Source organism: Heloderma suspectum, chromosome 3, assembly GCF_057233095.1.
Source record: "Heloderma suspectum isolate Gila_16-S chromosome 3, 16-S_ref, whole genome shotgun sequence".
NCBI classification, from domain to species: domain Eukaryota; kingdom Metazoa; phylum Chordata; class Lepidosauria; order Squamata; family Helodermatidae; genus Heloderma; species Heloderma suspectum.
In genome coordinates this window covers 97,596,781-97,620,516 of record NC_139460.1, presented here as the reverse complement: position 1 = coordinate 97,620,516, position 23,736 = coordinate 97,596,781, and the positions used below count along the sequence as shown (strand labels likewise).

At 42.3% G+C, this 23,736-nt stretch overlaps 1 protein-coding gene across 1 annotated transcript; it reads left to right on the top strand.

The window, feature by feature from the left end:
* Positions 1 to 22,105, top strand: PRRG1 (proline rich and Gla domain 1). Its single transcript, XM_084841740.1, has 4 exons — positions 1 to 223; positions 14,292 to 14,336; positions 15,404 to 15,564; positions 17,564 to 22,105. The coding sequence occupies exons 2-4, from the start codon at positions 14,327 to 14,329 to the stop codon at positions 18,065 to 18,067; spliced, it is 675 nt and encodes a 224-aa protein (XP_084697866.1). The 5' UTR covers positions 1 to 223; positions 14,292 to 14,326; the 3' UTR covers positions 18,068 to 22,105.
* Positions 22,106 to 23,736: the final 1,631 nt, after the last annotated feature.

The following is a 23,736-nucleotide window of genomic DNA, read 5'->3' as shown; positions in this document are numbered from 1 at the left end:
GACGCGAGTAGCGCCGGAGCACTAAACAGCCGCACTCGGAGGTGGGCGGAGCCGCGCGCCGGGCTTGCTCATCCCATTCCCGCGCTCGGCGCGGTGGTTTCCTTTTTTCCCCAGCCGCAGGAATCCCGGGGGTGGAGCTGGAGCGCGCAGCAGCGCTTGCGCAAAGGCTGGGCGTCTGAACTGCTGAAAGCGCGCCGGAGAGGCGCGTCCCTGACTTGGCGAGGTTCGTGTTTTGGGGGTCGGTCTGGGCGCCCGGCTAGTACCGCGGGGATGGGGAGGAGGAAGACGCTGGAGGCGGCGGGAGAAAGATCCGCTGCCGAGTGTTGCAGCGGGCTTCTCGGTAAACAGAGCGGACCGTGTGACTTCGGAGCGGCTTTGGGAAGCCGCCGGTGGGGGGGGGGGCTTGAAACGGCGGAATCGCGTCCAGGGGCAGTAGGTCAGCCGGGCAGCGGATTGACCTGGGCGAGGAGGGCTCACGCGGACTCCTGTGGGCCGTGGGGCTTGCGGGTGACAAGAAAGCGCCAGGCAGGTTGGCAAGCTCTCTGGGCAACTCCCTCTCCTGCCCAGGAAGTGCATTGGACCCCCTGTTCTGAAGCTGGGGTAGTATCCAATGTTATCCCTGCTTAGAGTAGACCCGCTGAAATGAATGGGACATAGCTTAGTCATGACTAACTTAGGGCACAATAATCCTATGTATCTTTTACGCAGAAAAAAGTCCCACAATTCCCAGCATTTTTCAGCCAGCGTGGTTGGCTGGAGGGATGCTGGTGGTCGTAAGACTTTTTCCTGTCTAAACATGCATAGGATTGCGCCCTTAAGTCCTGTTAATTTCAGTTGGTCTACTCTAAGTAGGAGTAACAGTGGATACTTCCCCTTGTCCCTAGTGCCGGTAGTTTAATTTGCTGTTGGTGGTTCTTTTTGGTACTGATAGATCGCTGTGTTGGAAGAGAGCCGCAGTCTCCGGATTGAGTTTAGTTTTAGGAAGCTGACGCGGATGGCAAGCGGGAGTTTGGGGAAATAATCTGATACTTTGAGAGATCAGGAAATGCACGCACGCACTCCATATCACGTCGGTTTCTGTGGTTGCCACAAGTGAATAGTATATCTGGGGTTTACGTTGCATCTTTACTCCGAGGAGGGAGTTGACCCGACGTACCCCCAAAGGAATCTAAATACTAGTTTCAAATTAATCAAGAGGTGGGGGGATTTAAAGGATGTACTTGTTTTAATTCATTTTCCAATCGCAGACAGCGATGTCCTTACTTCCAGTTAAATTGCTTCTCTGAAGTGACCTTAAGCAATGCCTTGTCTTGTTTTCCACCTTGCTTTTCGTAGTTTTAAATCCCTCCTGGCAATTCAGTCCATGTTGAATTTACCAGGAAATTGACCTCCATTGTGTCTGGTTTCTTCGGACTCTGAGGCTTGACCTCCTCCAGTCCCTTCTGTGTCCTCGATGTCTTTTCCCTGGGACCTCCCATAGGCAAGAGAGAAGGCATTGTACTTCAAAGTTTGCTGCAGAAAACACGTCCATTGCCAAATGGCTGCATTCAGTTACCTGGTATTTAATACATATATCTCTGCTAACTATATCTGTACAAAATTAAATGTGCCTTTAAAATGTTATCATGCGGGTCCTCAAGATTTATTACTTGATGACACCAATTGCTGCAAGTTGTGATTTGACTTATTTATGTGAGTACCCAGCTACAAATCTACGCACTGTGCATCAAATATGAGAGCATGTGCATGTATTTCATTCCTGAGTTTGCGCATAAGTGGACTGAGCTTGTTTTCATGTATTTTAGCTTGAAATAGGGCTAAAATGCATGATTATTCATATGCAAGCACATAAATACTTGTAAGCACAAGCCCTTATATAAGTCAGATGAAACTGCAAGAAAACAAGTTTATGTTCATTTGAGTAATGTCTTCTAAAACATTGTAATTTTGCTTTTTAAAAAAAGCTTTTGTGATTTAGGTGTTGACCTAATCCATGTTCTTGGCCCTTCTTTTGGCTTCAGTTACACAGAGAGATAATGAGTTCTATAAATATGTCCCTTCCTTTTTTAAGCAGATATTTGCCACTGATTAAAATCTCTGCAGGCAGTATTGTGGTTTCAAAAACTAAATTCCTAGAAAAATCTGGAAATCTAATCAGCTTCACAATTATGGGAAGCTAGGTATTGTTGATCAAAACTGAGCTCACTCTCACCATTCATATCTATATTTTATCCTTTTATGTTTTGAAAATGTTTAACTTATGCCACACAACATACATATGAAACCTTTAATTATGTGTCTTCCAACTGTATTTAAAAATATTTACCTATTATACCTTTTGAAAACAAACCAAATAGCCCAACTATCGTACAGTTCCCAACACCCATTCTCCACGGGTTCATTCCTTAACTTTCCATTAGGCTGCAATTCTAAGAGAGCAGAAAAAGGAGGCATTCCAGGGGCATTCTGTGGGTGTGTGGGAGAACCTATGGATGTGAATGATCCAAAGCCATCTTTTGCCTCTGACTAAACTCCAGAATGGGAGAAGAACTGTGCCAGGTGTGGAGCAGGCATAATTCATTATCCCCTCAATGGAATCAACAAGAGGGAAACTGTGAAAGGAAAAGATGAGGGGGTGGGGAAGAGAAAACAGCTGGACCTCCCTCTCTTCTGCCACGACCCCAGCAAAGAAGCCCCAGCAAAGCTTTAGATTAGGTGGTTCCTCTGCCTTTGGATCTCTCTCTCTCTCTCTCTCTCTCTCTCACACACACACACACACACACCATTCCGCTGGTAGGATTGCTTTGCCAGCATACTGAATTGTTGGACTTCCGCTCTTCAAAATTACATTACCTTTTTTGAATTTCTCAAAAGCACTGCCAGTCTAGCCAAATCTCATTGTTCCCAATTTTTCTTTACTAACTCTTTCCGTTGGCCTTCAGTTATATTTCCAAACATGGTTCAGGCTATGGTGAGAAAATATAACATCTAGTTCTGTTTATCCAAAGGGATGCAGCTTTAAATTTAGTGAAACCATCAAAGGATCCATTGTCATATTGAATTATTTTATACATGAGTGACCATTGTTCAATATGTAATTGCCTCCCCACACTTCCACCACATATGAGAAAAATGTTCTTCTAGATTTTGGCATATCCAATGCTTTCCCTGTCCTTGTTAAATGTATTGCTCATTTTCCAAGCTGATAAGTGCCATTGCGCAGCCATTTTAAGAAATTATTGTGATCGGTCTGGTTTTAAGAATCAATTTAGCAGGTAAGAATTGAATTATATTTTCAGTAGCATTAATTCACTTATGCATAACCCTACTCTGCTGAAATAGAAGAACATCTTGTCTGAAATGTGTGCACTTTGTAATTAATATATCATAAATTAGCATATCAAGAAACACCAGACAGATTAAATCAATACTGTAGTCTGACATGAGAATACTGCCTTGCCAGTGGAGTCTCTTTAGGGCACAATCCTATGACCTCCACCTTCAATGCATCCCGTGTAGAGCGGGAGAAGTGGCGGAGGTGATCTTTGCCTCCACTGCTCCTCCTGCTTTGCATTTTCACTAGACAGGCTTTTTTGCCCATCTAGCCGGGGCATTCTGGAGGGGGACAGAAAGAGGCTGGAGAGGCTTTGGGATAGCTTGTATCCTGGCGTCTCCAGTCCCCTCCCCACCAGCCAGAACACCCACTTTACCCCCTCTCCGAGGTTGCATTCCTTGGAGAGGCAGCCGCATTGTTCTTTCCAAGAGAGGGGGAGTGTGAATTTCCAGATCAAAGGTCAAGTACTGGAGTCAGAAGTATTCTATGCTCCCCTCCCCAACATGCTCTAAGGGCCATAGGATTGCTCCCTTATTTGTTTAAATCACTTATATCCCACCTTTCCTTTTTTTAAAAAAAACAAACCTCTAGGTGGCTAACAACTTAAAAATGAAACAAAACTACTAAAAGCAGCAGAATACAATAAGATAAAAGGCGGCCATTAAAGCTGCAATGCTGTGGTCCCTGGAAGGCCTTCGCGGGGGCATAGGATGTTTTAAATCTCTCTTCGAGAGCAGAGAGAGAGGTCCAACTTCAGAGGGGGAGATCTGACTTCATTAAACCCCTTCCCAGCCACCATGGAAACCTCTGTGGTACTTGTCTGTCTTTCAGAGCTCTAATGTCAGAGGCAAAAGGGGGGCATTCCAGGGGCAGATTGGGGGAAGGCTTGGATCCATAGCTTTCACATACCCCCGATATGCCTCTAGGATTCGGGAAAATGTATTCTAGTCCAGGAGTTTGCATGCAAAATTCCCATCCCATTGCAACCGGAGGGAAATCATCATAGTAAAATTGGGGGGACTGGGACTGAACAGGGGAAATTCCATTCCTCCCCTCTCCCAGCGTGAACCCAGCAGAACTTTAGATAAGGTGATTCCTACACTTTCAGGTCTCCTATCTACCGTGCTCTGCCCAACAAGCAGACAACTACCAGGAATAAATATAAGTCAGTGCAGCAAGGAAAAACATAGATCAGTGCAGGATCTTAAAAACATTCTTAACCACAAAGCCCTCTTAATGGTCTGTCTAGCACCTGTGAAGTATGTTGGTTTTTGTCCTCTGGCCCTTGCTTGAGTGGAGTAGGCTTATGTTTTCTGTCACCCATTTGTAATATGTTCCTACCTGCAAGCAAAGAGTCTTCTGCACTGCTTCAGTTCCTCTCTCTACTTAACTGGTTTTCTGAAACTTCATCCCCGACAGATATGGACTCCTTTATCCTTGTAGAAGAATTATTATAGAAAGGTTTGCTGCTGCTGACATTTTGTACTGAATTGTAGCAGTGAAATTGGCTGGACCATTTTGCTTGCTCTCCTGCAGTTTGGTAAAAGCTGTGAATTGTAGCTACAGACTCAAAAGAAATGTGAATCTCATTTGAAACTTTTCTTGGCAGCTAGAGATTGAAAGGGGAAATTTTAAATGAAAGGCTAAATCAAGGCTTTGAGAAACCTTGTCCCACTAACTTATTCTCTCAAAGCCTTTTTTTTTTTTTTTGGTTTTTCAAATGCTTGAGGTTTTATCTAGATGGCTATATTTCATAACTTCTCTTGATTAGTTCCTGATATTGTGTGGATAGTAAGCTGTCTTTATTCACTAAGCGGTAACTTGTTGCATTGGACATACAATCCCATTAGGAATCAGTTAACTATAGTGATCTCTTACATAGTGAGAACAGCTTTACTACCCATCTACACCCAATTAGAAATCCTCATGTGCTACAAATAACTGGATTGCCCCCATGGTTGCATGCCCCTGCAGTAAGTTAACACTAGGTGAAGAGTCATCATCGTAGGTTTTCCAGCTTCTGTAGAATTACTCAAATCTCTCCTGGGTTTGTAATTTGAGTAATGGATTAGCTCATTTTTTACCATTAAAATTGTTTGGGCGGGCAGTGAAAATGCTTTTTCTGAGTACTTTCCAATTGTTTCATTTTCAAAATGGAGGAATCTAATGGCTCTAGAAAGGGGGAGAACAAATATAAACTGCTTTTTTTATAAGATTGCTTTCTGTAACAATGTGTTGGGGCAGAAACTACAGCCACATGTTCTGGCAGTCATTTCCTAAGAAATCAATTGAGATGTCAGTCTGGAATAGATCGATGGATGACTATTTTTCCTTTTTGGATTCTGTTGCCAACCAGGCCATCTAAAGAATAGTTGTAATGCAATGTTTGGTATTCCTGAGCTTGTTTGTTTCTTAGACCTTATAGCCTGCCTTATTCCAAAGGCTTGCAATGGATGACAGTTACTAATTCACAACATCTTTTACAGCCCTGCCTGTCCACACATTCTTGTATTTGTGGCATCCTAGCCTAAAAAAACTTTTGCAAAGCTTCCATATTTCAAGCATTTCTACCCCACTTTTCAGCCAAGAAAGGCTCTCAGTGCAACTTACAAAAATCAGTTGGACAGCCCCTGCCTTCAGGCTTGCAAACTAAAAGGCATGAGGAAAGGGATTGTGAAGGAAGAGGAAAAAGCATGATGGTGGCGGTTGATCCAGTTGCTCAGATATATGGGAATGTACTTATCCTGAATCTGATTGTACTCAGGTTTGCATTGCAGCTCTTCTTCTGGGCTGGCATGTTCTTTGAATGACCTCCACATTACAGCATGTCTCTACCGATTCATCTTGACATTTGATGCATCTGATGATGGGGACTATAGTCCACAAAAGAGTATGCCAGAATACATGTGTTAGTCTTTAAGGCGCCACAAGTCTCTCAGTTGTTTTTGCTGTAACAGACTAACATGACTACCCCTCTGGATATTGAGATTCGTCTCTCACCATCTCTTTCTAACTCCTTCAACAGGTAGGTAGGTCAGACACTCTCCCTCATGTTGCATAGGGTCCTGAGTTTTAGAGCATATGCAGAGTTCATTGCAGAGAAGATGGTCTGAGAGAGAGTATTTTGACCCCCAGTGAGCTGTTATTAGGAAGATAATAGCTAACTTGTCTGATGGCTATTCTTGCTCACCGCAGGTAGCCAATTGGCAGTTTATAAATATGGCATAATAATGCCTTTAAAAACAGAATAAATTTCAGTTGAACTAGAGCTATAATACAGGCTTTTTAAATCTCCTCCCTACACTCTCATTTCTAAAAGCCAGCATTTAAGCAGATAATTCTTGCAGAAGTTCTGATGAAGTGAACCGACCACACTGGCAGCATATCTCCCATGTGCAAAGCTTCAAAAACGGTGGGGCAGAGGGTGAAGTCGGTGAGGCTGGAGGAGAGGATCCAACACTAGACTTGGGCTTTGTGCTCTTGGGCCCACTGCTGTCATGTGCCCACACAAGTCTGCTCTCTGTTTGAATTTGCAGTGGGAAAGAGCAATAATATTTCATCCTTTGTTCCCTAGGTTGCATATGTCCCTGCGTTCGGTCATGCTTCTCAATTGTTGGGGAAACTTCAGCAGCCCAAGCTGTACTTGGAAGGAAGGTTTAGCCTTCTGTTTAATCCCAGAAATTAAGGAGTGAGCTCCTCTTTCTCACTAAGTGTCTTGTATGGACGTGGGCCTGGTTCACACATAATGCTAGCCCATGTCTTATTTAACCAATAGGTTTTTTTTGCCTTCCCCAGGGTTTGTCTGACAGGTGATTGAACAAGCAGCGGCTTCTTTGTTTTCCTCTTCCTTCTATCCCAAATGCCTTTGTGGCACTGTAGTTCTGGCATGCAAAATAGCTGCGGGTGGAGGGGTTAACCATTCTTGCCCTCCACTCTTGCCTGCCACCTCTGTAGCCTGGTCTAACAACCTACGAACAACCATAGTTATGAGTTCACATGTAATGACAACCTCTGGTTTAAACAACTTCACAACCCAATAACAAATGATGTGTTCTCTTTCTGGGTTGTTTCTTGTCAACAAACCATGGTTTGTTAGCATGGCTTTATTCACACATCATGACAACCCAGAAATCGACAACCCGTACCATGGGTTAGCATTATGTGCAATCCAAGCCATAGATAATCCTTCATCCTTACTAAAACAAGCAGATAGTGGTACATATGAAATAAAGGTAAAATTATTATAGTACTGTGGCCTCCACCATCCTTCATGAACATTAGGAAGTGTATTATGCAAGCCCTTGCCTCTTTGGACACTAATATGTTGTGTTACGTGGGTCTGGTGATCAGGGATATACATCCAAAGCTGGACCCAGCAAGAGAACAGGAGAGCTGGGAAGAAGGCATTTTACACCACTGTTTTTCCAGAGCCTCCAAAACCTGAGAATTCCAAAAGTCAGGAGCTGGTGTTACCATCTCTCCAATGGGACTTATAGAACTCTCAGAAGCGTACCAGTGAAATTGTAGTGGAAACGTTGGGCAGAATCCAGTGAGGCAATCATGCCCCCGCAGATCCCTTTATGTCCCATCGATTCCCTTCCACAAGCAGTGGGTCCGGCCAGTTCCATTGCACAAGCAGGACACACCGCTTACACAAGGGAGATTTAGCGCTTCCTAGAAGAAGCCCTGAAATGAGCGGAAACGCTCATTTCCAGAAGAAGGCAGGTCGGCGGAGATCCCTTATGTGAGCTCCACTGACCTGCCTTTTCCCAGAAACTAGCATTTCTGCTCATTTTGGGTTGCCCCTGAAGCACTAAATTGTGGACGTGCAAGTGCTGGCGGCTACTTGTGAAACAGAGCTGGCGGGGTGTAAGAGAATTGGCGGGGGCATAAGCACCCTGTTGGATTCTGCCCTTTAGAATTAAGATGTGTAGAACGTTTTTAAACTGTTGCCTGATAATACTGTCTAAACTGCTTCAAAAACCTCACATTGAAAAGTGGTCTATAAGCGATCTAATCATATATAATGTACTTTATGCTCAGTTGCATTATTTGCTGTTGTGTTTAACGATTGCTGCCTGTCAGATGCAACACTGACGAACATACTGGGATTGTCTTTGACCGACAGTAGTTGTTGAACACAAAGTCCCTGTGGATAGCTTGGGGCAGGAAATGTCTGCTTCCTGACTATGGCCTTAACATTCTGCCTAGCTAGCTATTTTTTCCAGTTTGCTATTGACCTGAATGAATTCTGTTGCCAAAGGAAAAAGGAATTTTCTCAGGCAGTCACACTTACTTAAACAAGATCTGGTGGCTGTATTTGCATACCATGGTAAGCTGCCTATGCTGGTTTAATAAACCTTGATGTGCATGAGCAGTGTGCTGGTGCATATGACCCAGTTGCTCCTCCCTTTGTGCAAGCTGTTGAAGAAACCAGCAAATTACAGTGAAGCATAGCTTCCAGTTACATCCGAACTAAGGACTATAGTTAATTGCTGCCAAACAACCCAGGTTTGGCCAGCTTTAAACCTTCCTGTCCTAGCTTGTTTGGAAGCCATTAACTGTAGCTTCCAGTTTGGATGTAGCAGAAAGTTATCCTTAAATGTGGCTGCCTGATTGGTTTAGCCATTAACATGACGGGAAGAATGAAGTGGGAGTGATCAGTCTCCATGGACTAACAAGCTGCTCATACACATCATGGTTTAGTAAGCCAGATTGTTGGCTTATTTTGATGTGTGAATGCAGTCAATGCATGTTTTTATGTCAAATGAAGAGAAGCTAATGCGATTGCTGAAAGCATAGTTAACTTGCTGGCAAGCCTGTTAAAAGGTGACGTAGTATGGGATGATGATAGGCTTGTTTATTCTGTAAAACAGTTTTGTTTACTTTTTAAAAATGATTTCCTGTCCTAAACTCTTAAAGCAGTTAATGAGCATTACAGTTTTAAATTATGTATTAGGTGGACACAGACTGCAATGATAGTTGGAACCAAAATCATTCATTATGGAGAAAACCGGCACAGAATTGTAACTTGGGATATCAATCAATTTGAATTCAGCAGTTGTGTTTGTGTTAGGTAAACTATTTTATTCACACTTAAGTCTCCTGTGGCATCTTTTTACAAATATTGCAGCAGAAAATATTGCAGTGTCAGAAAAGAAACTGAAAGTAAACCTGTGAAGCAAAAAACAAAACAAAAACAGCTAAAGTCTCCAGAAAAGTTGGTGTTTGAAGAAAAGGCTGCAAAGAGCTGGGGAAGGTAGAAACCAGGATTTGTAGTTGCATTGTGTTGCATGTGTAGCAGATTACATGAGACACTTCTCTCAGCTTTGTTTTTTCACGTGGCAGGTAAAGAAGTAATAGAAGTATTTAATACACCTGAGTTCGACAATGAAGATAATCAAAACTTAGATTTTTCCTTAATGAATCATAGAATCATAGAATAGTAGGGTTGGAAGGGGCCTACAAGGCCATCGAGTCCAACCCCCAGATAATGCCCAGAAGCAATGTTATATATGAAAAACACACTGTTGTTGTTTTTTTTTTTACTAGAATGAAGGAAAGGAGAAACTATGTGTTCCCCAGTCACCTTTCTTGGTGCCTGCCAAGGTCCTCATCCCATCCCACTTTTACAACATTAACACATTTTCTTACTGGAAGCTGGGATGTTGTGAAATAGCTTTCTGTTGGTGCTGAAAACTGCAGTGAATGTAATATGTTACAGCTCAGCCCCCACCTCTGCCTTGTACTCAGTCTTCTGGACACGTTACATGTTTTGCCATGTCCCCCATGGTAGCCATTTTGTGGTGGTGCCAATAACAGTTTCTCAAATTGCCGGATATACCCATGGCCCCAAAAGGTTGCCTATCCCTGGCATAGATACATATTTAAGTGATGTATAGCACAAATCAGTGAATTTGAGGAGCTGTATGAATCAAGTATTGACATTCTGTTGGTCAAGCCAATTGTTGCCTGAGCAGTCCTGACAGACATTAGATAAGATGTTTAGAACCAAGAGATATGAGAACATTTTCAGTTGCCTACCGCAGGAGTTTAACACAAGCAGCATTATTTACCGTACTTGATGTCAGTACTGAATTTTGGCAAATTCAGCTGGAGGACAAAAGTTCCAGCCTATCTCTTCAGCCCCAGAAGTATAGTAAATGATCTAACAGACATTTGTGGGTCTGGATGAAGATTAAACACAGGACATAATCAAAATGTGTGGACAGTACTTTAACTCAAAACTTCCCCTGTGCAAGAACCTGTTTGTGTTGTTTTTGTTGTTGTTTATTTGTTCAGTCGCTTCCGACTCTTCGAGACTTCATGGACCAGCCCACACCAGAGCTTCCTGTCGGCCGTCACCACCCCCAGCTCCCCCAAGGTCAAGTCCATCACCTCCAGAATATCATCCATCCATCTTGCCCTTGGTCGGCCCCTCTTCCTTTTGCCTTCCACTTTCCCTAGCATTAGCATATTCTCCAGGGTATCCTGTCTTCTCATGATGTGGCCAAAGTACTTCAGTTTTGCCTTTAATATCCTTCCCTCAAGTGAGCAGTCTGGCTTTATTTCCTGGAGGATGGACTGGTTTGATCCTCTTGCAGTCCAAGGCACTCTCAGAATTTTCCTCCAGCACCACAGTTCAAAAGCATCTATCTTCCTTTGCTCAGCCTTCCTTATGGTCCAGCTCTCGCAGCCATAGGTTACTACGGGGAATACCATTGCTTTAACTATGCAGACCTTTGTTGTCAGTGTGATGTCTCTGCTCTTCACTATTTTATCAAGATTTGTCATTGCTCTCCTCCCAAGAAGTAAAGGTCTTGTGATTTCCTGGCTGCAGTCAGCGTCTGCAGTAATCTTTGTGCCTAGAAAGACAAAGTCTGTCACTGCCTCCATATTTTCTCCCTCTATTTGCCAGTTTTTAATCAAGCTGGTTGCCATAATCTTGGTTTTTTTGAGGTTTAACTGCAACCCAGCTTTTGCACTTTCTTCTTTCACCTAAGAACTCAGAAGCAAGGATGCTCGTTCACTCCGGAGTAAGAAAACAAACGGCTTTCAATAGCTCCTGACGAAGAAAGAAACACTCCTATTTTAAGCTGCCAGGGAAATATTTATATTGGAGGGTGGCATATAAATCTCTAAAATAGTGCATTTTTAAGCTGGGGGTGGGGGACACACCTGTTGAAATAAAAACCAATTGTTGGAGGATTGGGGGGGGTTAGATTGCGTTCTCAAAGGCACTCCTTGGATTGGATTGGGGCCTTTCCCCCACCCCTGGATCAGGAAAAACCTGGGGAAGCACTGAAGCTATTTTGAAGGTGTTGTCTTGTCCTGTCCTCTGCCCTCCCAGCATCCCTCAGCACCAAGCATACTCCTTTCTCTCTTACCTTCTTAGCAGAACAACAAGCTGTAACGGCAAATGGGATTTCTTCTGCTCCCCCTGCCTCCCCCCTGCCTTCTTTCCATTGCCTCTCAGAGTCAAGGTAGACAGGATGGACTCGGGGGCAAACTACCCCTCCCAGAAGTCTCCAGAGTATTACGCTGCACAATGATGGGGAGGGTGGAGGAAACTTCCTCTTTTCTCTCATCTTACCACTGCTCCTGCTAAGAAAGTAAAGGGGAAGGAAGGGAATGTGTTTGGGAGAGGAGAGGTATGAAGGCTTATGTCCTGTTGGACTCAAGTCTTTCAAACTCCCTAGCTTAAATAAACACTTGCACTGTCACTAAAATGTGCCATAGCTAACCTTTTTGGGGAAAGAGCACATGGGAACTTTTCCTGTTTCTGCTAGTGCTAGGACTAGTTCGAGACACGAGTGCTGCGTGACGGAGTGAGCTCCCGTCTTCAGTCCCAGCTTCTGCCAACCTAGCAGTTCGAAAGCAAGAAATTGCAAGTAGATAAATAGGTACTGCTTCGGCAGGAAAGGTAACAGCGTTCCGTGCACCTCGGTGTTCAGTCACGCCGGCCACATGACCACGGAAGCGTCTTCGGACAGCGCTGGCTCTTCAGCTTAGAAATGGAGATGAGCACCACACCCTAGAGTCGGACACGACTGGTTGGGGACACCTTCACCTTTTTTTTAATGTTTAAAACAGAAAAAGTCAACACTATTCTCTGGAACTTCATACTGAGTGAAGGATGAAGCATTCATGGAAGCGAAGAATCAAAAGCAATTAATGAAAGTGAACTTGGAATATGTTTACTGAGGGCTTTTCATATTAGATGCTATTACAAATCAAAATGGACTCAACTTCTCTCTTTATATAAACGCAAAGATGGAAGTGCCCAAAGACATTTTTAAAAATACCCCATTATTTGTTACTGGGTGTATCCATTTGAAGTACTTATTTAGGGACTTTCTTGTTTTGCACTGTAAATAGCTGAAGGACATTGCTGGTTTGGTGATACAATGGCTATCATCTACGCACCCATTGATATATAGACTTAATATTATCAGGTATAGTAACAGTATTTCCAGGAGGGACAGGGTTGACACTAGATTTGTTTGCAAACTCTGTTTCTGTTGAATGGTCTGTGGCTGGTGGTGAGTAGTAGTGATGTAGGGCAGAAAAATGTCTGAAATGAAAAAGTTTATAGAAAATCTTCCAGTGTTTTGTTTTTCTGCAGAAAAGTCCCCATATCACTGTTTTAAACCACATCAAGTGTGCTTTATATTTTTTCCTAAACAAATATTTCAGTTCAATTATTTATGACTACTGGGACATTAACATGGGGTACTTTTTTTTAGTTTAGTTTGCTAGATACAAGTCAAATAAGCTAAATTAGATCACGCTCTATTTAGAGCATCAGAAAACTTCCCCATTCAAAACCTTGCAGAAAAGCCACTTCACTGGTGAATAGCCAGTACAGGTTAAGGGTCTTTCTGAGCATTGATAGGCTTTCTCTCTGAGGCTTGCTGGAAAGAAGAGTATTGTTTGTAGATCATTTATAATCAGCCTTGCAATTTGTCACTTATGAACACCCAAAGGGCACACATCAGTGCAGGGCATACTTGTGCCCTCTCTAAAGAGTTACATGTTAAGGCACCACCAGGAAGAATAGAGCTATATTCCTTGACTTCCCTCTCTTCCCCTCTTAACGGCTTGGTGCTCTCATGGGGTACTCTTATACCAGCAAATGTCATGTGGGAGTGATTGATGGAATTAGCTCCGAGAAAGACTTGAAATTTTCCTTTAACAAAAACAGACATAGTGAAATGGGGTTTTATTCTAAATCATGTCTGTTGTACTTTGTGACCTGGTTCACATGTCACAACTACCCATGAGTTGTTTAAAGCCTGGTTAGTTGTGAACAAGTAAGAGCAAGCATGCTGATTACCATATGCTCCCGCTGAACTAAAGAACCCAGTGATGCTCCATCCTTGGGTTGTTTAGCTTCCGAACCCAGAATTATGGGTTGGGGTAGGGATAACCCAGAGTTGTAACCCATGGTTTGTTCATCATGGATTGCACTATAAAAACAGATTGGGTATGATTAATTCTACGAAGTAAACCGATATTTCTTTAAAAAGAAAGATTGATGCACTTTGCAAAACTGATCATGCCCAGTTTGTTAATATGGTGTAAGTATATCCATGGAGTACAAAAATACTAAATTTATTTTTATAGTGAACAGTTACACAGAGACTATGGAATTCATTTGTCACTATCTTTGGGTGGCGGAGGCCCAAAGGTCTGGTAATAGTGCGGTTACGTTAGTGGTCTTGTGCATGTTCTCCATGTGGATGTGTTTCTGGGCCAGTTTCGTATTTTAAATAAAAAAATATAGTTTTACATGTTTAGTAATACTAACTGAGATGCTGGAGTATAACAATAGGCTTCTTGTCTTTTTTAGAATGCGTTGGCCTGTAACTTCATAGCACTTAATCATTTTCATATACTCCTTGACTGAGAGCCTTTTCTCACATTAACAATGACCACCTTCCTTTTTGTGTTACAGGAATTTCTAGGGGACAGCACTAAACAGTACTAAGCATGGATGGTGGTAAGTCTTTGTGCCCGCGCGCCTGTATTCTTTATAGAGTTACCATTTACTTTGGTACTGTAATACCAAACTGTTTGATATGTAATACGAGACCAGTATTTTTGGATCCTGTGTGTGGGCAGGAATGTTTTGTTTCTTCCCATAAACATTTCCCCAGTGATATCAACCAAAATACTCCTCTCTTACTCCACCCTAACCGATAATCTTGCCTATCAACCTGCTGGGATCAAGTCTAGTGCTAAAATGATGGTGTGGTGGGGAAATTGCACGCATGGATTCCCAGACTTGGCACTATCAAACAGGGTATTAATGACTATGGAGGCTGTGAAGGAACTTGGGAAATACGTTGGTCCAAAAGCAAATAGTACCTAAAATCTAAGTAGATATGGTCTTATGTTTAAATAGGCACCATTTTTTCCATTATTTTCTGGAGTACCTGTAAGAAAAGACAGTATCATTTTTCAAATGTTTGTAGATGTTTGGTATTAGCTATAGTTGTATATGAACTGGCATATTAATTTTTTATTCAAAAAATTGAGGTTTCATTTTTTCTTAAGTGCCACAGATAATCTTGTCATCTCTTCTGCTGTTACATTCCAGTGCAGCAGCAAAGTTATATCCATGCACATACTTTATGGACATCAATTGTTTGTGTTTGCACACAAAACATACCTGATATTGTAGGATGATATTGGTATCTAAAATACTATAAACATTGTGTTGGTATGTCTTGATACTGTTTTAAATGTTGCCACCTACTCCAATCCCTTGTGATGGGAACAGCTGAATGATAAAATAAGTTCATTTTAAGTATGGATAGTAAGTTAATAAATAGACACAAATTTCTTTCTGAATAAAAACATGCAATTTCTTGCCCTAGAACAGGGGTGGGCAATTTGTGGCCAGCACAGTCCTAGCCATGAGGGATCATGGGAGTTGTGGCCCTCAGATGTTTTGCCCTACAAGTTTCCCACCCCTGCCTAGAAGATTCACTTGCTTTTATCCTGAACTCTTGAAAATCTAAACGTTTCACCTTTAAAGTGCTACTAATTCCCCTTTTTCTGCAGTGTTCTTCACAGAGGCTAAAGCTAATTCTGTCTTAAAAAGATATCCACGGGCTAATGGGCTTTGGGAAGAGCTTAAGCAAGGCAACATTGAACGTGAATGCTTTGAAGAACGTTGTGATAAAGAAGAGGCAAGAGAAGCCTTTGAAAATGATGAGAAGACGGTAAGTTAGGTACTGCACATTGGGAGATGTGCTTCATGGTTTAACATTTCATGTACTGTTTTACCTTAGAATGCATGGTGAAAGCATCAGCAGTGATTCATGCATTTCGTTGTCGTCTTGAAGAATAAGGCCAGATAAAAACAGGTTTACTAAGGGTGCAGTCCTAACTAGATAGGCGGCCGTCTATGACCTTGGAGGCAGCAGCCTGTCCAAAGCAAGGCAGGAGAGGCACATGGGGATCGTTCCCTCCATGCCTCTCCTGCCTTACTATTTTTCACTAGACAGCCATTTTCGGCTGTCTAGCGGCAGGGGGGCCAACCGGGAGAGGAAGCTGCTGTACGGCGCACTGGATGTGTCCTACGCACAGCTCCGCTCTCAACGCCCCCAGGCCCCTGCCCCTTTTCAGTCGCTCCGCGCTCCTCTTGCGAGCATGGAGGATGGGGCTTCTCCACGCTGCCTCTGAGGCAGCGCAGTCAAGGGGGGCGGTCGGTTTTCCTGGAAATGAGCATATCCTATGGCCCTCTAGACAGTGTCTATCGGCCATAGGATTGCTCTCTCCATAGAGAATAACTGGAGAAATAAGAGAGCTTTGAGTCTTTGATCTGGCTGATCCTTGCTCCGAGTCAACTCCTTTGCTGAATCAGTCAAGAGCTAGCTTCCAGCAGGCCTACGTGAAGTGACTCGCTGTAGCTGCTATTCTGTGACTCACGCATGCATGTACATTTGATTAATGTGCATAAATTGAACTGTCAAAACCTGTGACTACAAAGTTTCTGGCTCAGAGACGCGAGGCTCGAATGGAAGAAACATGTCTTATTAAAGTTTTACCTGAAATGGTGATGGAATAGGTATTTCTATCTACTTACCGAACATCCTATCCTGACATAACAAACGCTCAAGTTTGTTTGGTCTTTGATCAGGACGCTAATTCAAAGCTGTAGCAAATTGAAAGCAAGAGGAAAGAGAACCTGGATAACTAGAAACTCTTGCCTCACATGTAGGACAGTCCTGTGGTGAAGTTGGAGCAGGCTGTGCCCAGCCCCCAGCCTCACATCCGTGTAGCAGCTTCATCCACGTGTCAAGTGCAATTTTCTGTAAAGGAACCTCTCATGCATAGCGGCTCCACACAGTTGCAACCAGGTGCCCCAATGGCATGGAGTCATTACGAGCAAGCAGCTGCTCAGCTGTACAGGGTTCCTTTGCAGACAACCGTGTTTAATGCGCAGGCATCAGAGGCCGGAGCTAATGAACTGATGTGACGTCAGGGCAGGGTGAAAAACACAGCTCTGCTCCTACTTCACCATGGGGCTGCCCTAAAATGCAAGTAATTCATGAATAGGGCTCATCTCATGTAATTCTGTATGTAATGGAATCATTCTTGCAGCCTACCCCATGTACGCATGCAAGTGAATCCCACTGAACTTGAGACTGACTTTGAAAAGAACAAGCATAGGATCGAGCTCATAGAGTCTATCCTTGTTTCTCACATGGTTTCACTCATTGTCAGATTTATGTTCAGGCATTGGGGACAGAGCCATTGGGGCTGTAAATTGCAACTTCACATTTCAAGTCAAGACATTTGCTTTGGGAATATCCAGGCTGAGAGGCAGCATGACTATCCTATGCCGAATCCTTCACTATTTGGAAACAATGCATCTCTGAACTGTGCTATTTTGAAAACGCAAACAAATGGGGAAGATTTTACGACTGTACGGCTCTCCCCACCTCTTCCCTTTGCGATTATGGGAAACTAATACAGCTACTATTAAGGGCATACACACAAGCGTTAAGAGCTTCTGATGTTGTGATGTACCAACACAAATCAAAATGTGTTGGTAAGAGGTCATATCAGAAGCCTATCAGAAAATGTCTTTGTTCACGCCTGTAGCTCAGTCTTTCGTTGCAAGTGGCAATACAAATCTTCTGCCTCCATTTAACTTTTAATTTGAAGAAAATAACCTCTCAGCAAATCCTTTTCTTTCTTCTGCCTTGTTTTTAGATGGAGTTTTGGAAAGAGTACACAAATGGGCGCCATGGAGAAAGTAACACAGTACATAACTGGTATCCATTTTACCTTATGTTTCCATTAATCATTGGCCTTTTCATTATCATTATTATCATATTTGTCACATGGAGATGCCTCTTCAAAAAGAAAATGCGTAGACGGTCCATGTATGCGCGTAACAGAACCAGAGAAGCCACAGGTGATAGAAACGTTGCCGATGGTAGAAGTCCCCTTCCGCAGCCACTCAGCATTCTTCATTCCCCACAAGAAGAAATGTTTGAAGGCAATGGGCGCTCTCCAGGATATCTGAGCTACACAGACAGGCATGCAGACTCCATATCAATTAGGTTGTCAAGTTGTGACCCACCGCCATCCTATGAGGAAGTTGCTGGTGAAAACGGCATGAGAAGAAATGAAACTCCAATTCACTTGGATCCACCCCCTCAATATGAAGACATTGTGAATAGCATTTCAGTGCCTCCTGTTACCACCAAATGAAGCAGGAAGGATACAAGCTCCTTTCCTATGAGAGGGTGGGGGGACTCTAGGACTCTCTAGCACTTTATTGCAGCTTGATGTTTCTACATTTCAAACATTCTTACCATATTACACCACTTCCTCTATCCAAAATTTGGTTTGCTCTGTGGAACATCTCCCCCTCCCCCTGGGAGACAAAACAATAGTCAGCATGGTTGCGTGCCCTTCCAGAGATGCTGTTTCAGTCAGTTGGTGTCCCTTTTTATATGATTACTGAAAGTGGTTTTGTAGTACACATAAAGGGCTCAATAATCACAAAGTTACAGAAAGGGATTTATCCCTAAAAGGGTAATAACCATCTTTTTCAGATGCCCAAATAACCGTCTTTTTTCCCCTTTCTTATTGTGCATTAAAAGCCATTCAGAACAGAAACAAGCAGTTGAACTGGCACCAGTGGTGAAACTCATCTCTTTGCCAAACAGCCAGTTGCTGTAAGTAAGGCTGAAATCTTTTGACATGCAATACTCACTGTTGTTGTGAGAAATGCAGTATGTTGGTGATCAGCTGTATGTTCAACCAAGAAAGAAAGCAAATTCTGCTCCTAAGAAAAATTAAAAGATTTTCTGACACTGGGACCTGGAAGCACATACTGATAGTTAAAATTACTTTTGTTCTTAAAAGTTATAGAGCACATAGTTTAAGAGACAATAGAATGCATGGGAAGGCAGCCATTTGTGATTGGCACCTAATGAAATTAGTGCTGCACAGAGGATCCTATGGGTTATTTTTTAAAACGAATGAATATGCAATTATCAAGTGGCTTTCCTGGTTAATTGTTTTCCTTGCTTTTCTGAGAGAAATGTTTCTACTTGATAGCCCTGGTGCGCTACTTATCCAGTGGCAAATGGAAGTGTACCTAATCAGTATTTGGTTGCATCTCAGCAACATGTACCAATTCATATTTGTTTCGTGCTTTGCAAGTTATGAAATGGCCTACTGTTCTGGGTTACAATATTCAATTCTGACTAGTGTGGGCTTTTTCACTTCAACAAAGAGCTTCTTTTAAAACTCTTCTCTGTGCTCATGCATGCTGGCTTTTAAAAGCAGATAAGAGGCCTACACGTATGACAGGAAACCTATAAGTGAATTTGTTCAACGATGGTTGATTGGTATCGCAGCTTGTTTTCAGGGGGTGTGATGGGGGCTAGTGATGCTTATTCCTGTTAAACTAAAGCTTGCTTGAGGGGTTGGCAACTGGTAAAACCTGAGCTATAAAGATTGCTGAGAAGCTCCCACCCCCATTACTAATCCTTTTATTTGTAGCAGCAGTTTATGCCTGAGATTCTAAGAAGGAAGGTAATGAGAGAAACATGGAGTGGAAGAAAGGGGGGCTTTTGCCTGTGTGTACTTTTCTCTGTCAAAACCAGTAGCTCTGAGCCATTCTTGATGAGTCTGAAGGGAACAAGATGCGGAAACAGTGCATGAAGGTAAGGAGAGGAAGAAATCCCCCATTCTTGTGCCTAAATTCACCCCTTTCCCCTCCTTACTCTAAGCCATTTGTCTGTTCTGCTAGACAAGACTAGCTTTTGAAGAGGAGTCTGTTGTGGCTTCCCATATGTCTGATAGTTGAGGGCACCACATTTTAAAAATGGTAACGAGCCACACCACAGTCGTGATTCACAACATACAGTGAGTAATCTCTTCTGGGGGCAGGTAATTCTTATTCTTATGTGTTTCTGCATGGTGGGGGGGAGGGGGCATGATTTGAATCATTCAGACAAATGTACATAGAGATGCCATTGTGGATAAGAGTGGCTTAATGATCCGTGTCACACACACCCAGTGCAGAAACTCAGAACTACCTGCCTCCAGAGGAGGCTGCTTGGCAAGCAGGCACACCCAGAACATGGAAGACACATATTTAATAACTTACTTCTTACAGCACGCTAGTGATTCCCTCAAGGCCCTGGCATACAGTTTGGGAATGACTCGGCTATGTATATAAGTTAAACTGTGTAGGCACCCTTAACCTGTATTTAATGTGTTATATGAATGGGAGAAAACGTAAAGTATTCTCAAGTTAGTTTAGGAGCCTGTTATAAATTGTTGGGGTTTTAATACTTGAAGCAGCTTAAATACCAATCCAAGTATCTAGACTGCTGCTTTATTGTGGTAGAATTGAAGCTGTATATTGTTTCAGTGGACACCCCATTTGTAGATCTTTATGGTGAGATAATTTCTCAGACATTGGAGGAGGGTGGTGGTGGTGGTAAGGGAATAGGTTTGTTCTCTCTGTGGAGATTCAAGATAACAGCTCGATTTGAGCTCTGCAAATGTTCGTTCTGTTGGTACAGTTGAATATCTTCTTCCTGTGATGCTCAGTTAAGCTGTTATAGAACAGGTTTCGTTTTTCTGTGTGACTCAGTTATGCCATCATGGTGGGGTGGGGTGAGGCGGTTGTCTTGAGTTCTGGAGGGCATTGATTATAGTGAGCTTAGAACCAGGTGGTGATAATTATTCCAAGTGTATTAAGTGGGAATAGAAAATGTGATGTTAGATTGTAGACCCTTAGATACACCTCCCTATTATCCACTTTCCTTCTCTGCCTCTGTGCCTTCTTTCTTGCCATCCTGTGTGTTCCCGTTTGTCTTCTACACATTTTCCTGTTCGTTGGGCCGGGGGATTCTAGTCGATATTAGTAATCATGCATATAGAACCCAGAGTCTGTTCATATTTTATGCAATGCTGTTGCAGGGCAAGGAGGGGCCCATCAGTGTCATTTCTCAGGTCCCAACAGGGCACAACATTTTTTGGAAGCAGTAGTACTGGAGGTGGGGGTGGAGGGTGCAGAGGAAATAATTTTACCGTTCTGCTTCCAGTATCGGAATATGTAAGGCCAGCCCTGCCTCCTAATTAATCATGGTCATGGTCATGCACCAGTCCTTCCCCGCTCCCATAATAAACCTGTGAAATCATTACAGGAGCTTAAATGTGCATAGGCAACAAAGCCAATTTATTAAACTGCATTGAAGTGGTGTACTTAACTCTTTTTGGCAAAGAAAATAATATTTGTGTTTTCTAGCGAGGCACTTTGCTTATGTGGACTGTTCGTTAGTGCCAAAAGGCTCATATTAACTTCTTCTCTGTCCAAGATAAATGCAACAAGAGTATGCACAGCATGATGTAAGTTGATGATTTTTTGGCCACACTCTTCTCCACTAAGCAACTGTGTATATGGGAGGTCCTAATATGACTTCTTCAGAAGCTGATAGTTCTACTTTTAAACAAAACAGCTTAATGCACAGCGAGATTTGATTCGTTCCTCTGCCAAAGTGCCTCATATCTAACCTAAAAAGAATGGAACAGAGAGAAATCTAGTGTTCAGGCCAATTCTATTTTTGGCCTTTGTTGCTGCCTATCACACACAGTATGATTTTTTTAATGAAATAAAAGAGAAGTTCCTCTGTTTTTATAGAATAGCTCAGATTTTCCCCAACTTCTATAGATACAGTTTTCCTGTGTGACAGTGATTCCAGTTCTACAAACTGTTGAAAGTAAGGCTCTCCATTAGCTTTATTGTTGTGCTTTTCTGTTCTGAATTTACCAAACATTTAATTCAAGATAATAGTGATTTATACAGAGTTTTTATTCTTTTCATAATATACTCAACTATTTTTAAACAGAATTGTTTCCCTGTAATGGATAATATATTAAGACACAACCTCACCTCTCAAATATTCTAGAAGTTTGAGTATGTTGTTTGAGGTTTACTATTAAATATAGGCAAGGTGTGGTATTCTGTACATGGAATATAACAATGCCATTATCTTGTGAAGCTCTAAATACTTCTGTATTACTAAAGACCAGTAAGAATGTAGACACCATTGTTTTACCCATAACTGTTTTTGACTCGTGTGACAATTTGTTCAGAGTGTGTAAATAACCTCAATTTGATTGCAGTATTAAATATTTTTAAATATCTGGTTTACATTTAAATTATGCTATTTTAAAACACTTCGGGGGATCTTGGTATGCTAAATAAAGCTATTTTTAAAACTTTGGTGCCTCTGGATCCTGCTTGGTGCGGCCAATGGAGTAGAGAGATTCTGCCTAGTTTTATTGTCTGGAACAAATGATTATGACAAGTTTGATATATTGACAGTATAAAATTAATAAAAATATGAAATACTACCAACATTTGCTCTAGCATGTAATGTGAAGTTACATTGTTGTAACAGCTTTTCAGGATAACACAGTTAACTTGTAGACTGCACATTACACTTTGTTAAATTTGAGAATACCACAGAACAACACTGGCATTGCAAGGCCAGAGTAATCAGATAACATTACTTACTATCGCTTTCCCAGAGGCCAGAGACCTTATTTGAAGGAAGCATAGAAAAAATGCCCCTTTGTTAATCTCAAATTGCTTCAGGACCTTGAGCCAGTAATTACGTCAGTTTATTGATTTATCGGTTTCAGTTGGGCACATCCTGCGAGTCCAGATGAGAATGCAAAACACATTTGGAGTACATTTCTTTGGGGTGAAGGACAGGATATGTTTGAGGAAGTGTGGGGCATACCTTTTAACATTACAGTACTGTATACCAATCTACCATGTGGAAATCGTATATGTGTACATTGGGAAGCCATTGTTTATTACATTTTTACTCTACCCTTCCCTCAGGGAGTTCAGAGAAGGCTGTTTTATTTTCACAACATCCCTGTGAGAACATTCATTCTTAGCCTGGAAAGATGTGGCTGTGATTGCCTTTCATGGGCTGTGACTTGAACTCTGTATTTTATATTGCATCATGTATTTTGCGACAACAGAGATTGTATATTTTTATACAAAAGAATTTATGAGGATCTTATGAACCCACATATCTAAATTAAGTTGGAAAAATTAACCATACTCCAAGTTCATAATTTGTGACAGGAGAAGGAATTTATCAAACCCAGATCCTGATGAGGGGGTGGGGTTGTTCCCAATTCTGTCCAAGTTCTGAAGGCTGATAAAACTGTTCAGGAGTGGTGAAATCCATGAAAATTCAATCTATCTCTATGTTTTACATGTCCCCAAACTGCAGTCCCTAAACAACTTATTCCACAACACCCCCCAACTCCCTCTCTGGAGTTGCAGTCAAAGGAAATTAGAAACAACAAAAAATGAAAGTTTGGTATATTTTAATTCAAGAGTGCAAAATAATTATGCTCCTTGAGTGTTCTGTTGTTTTTCTCTCAAACAGTAAGTCACAAGTTCTTCTCACTCAAGTAAAGCATTTGGCCTTTTAAAACAACAATGGTTTAGTAGAATAGTAGGGTTGGAAGGGCCCTACAAGGCCATCGAGTCCAACCCCCTGCTCAAGGCAGGAATCCAAGTCAGAGCATCCCTGACAAATGGCTGTCCAGCCTCGTCTCGAAGGCCTCCAGTGTGGGAGAGCCCACCACCTCCCCAGGTAATTGGTTCCATTGTCGTATTGCTCTTACAGTCAGGAAGTTTTTCCTGATGTTCAGCCGGAATCTGGCTTCCTGTAACTTGAGCCCATTATTCCGTGTCCTGCACTCTGGGATGATCGAGAAGAGATCCTGGCCTTCTTCTCTGTGACAACCTTTCAAGTACTTGAAGAGTGCTATCATATCTCCCCTCAGTCTTCTCTTCTCAAGGCTAAGCATGCCCAGTTCTTTCA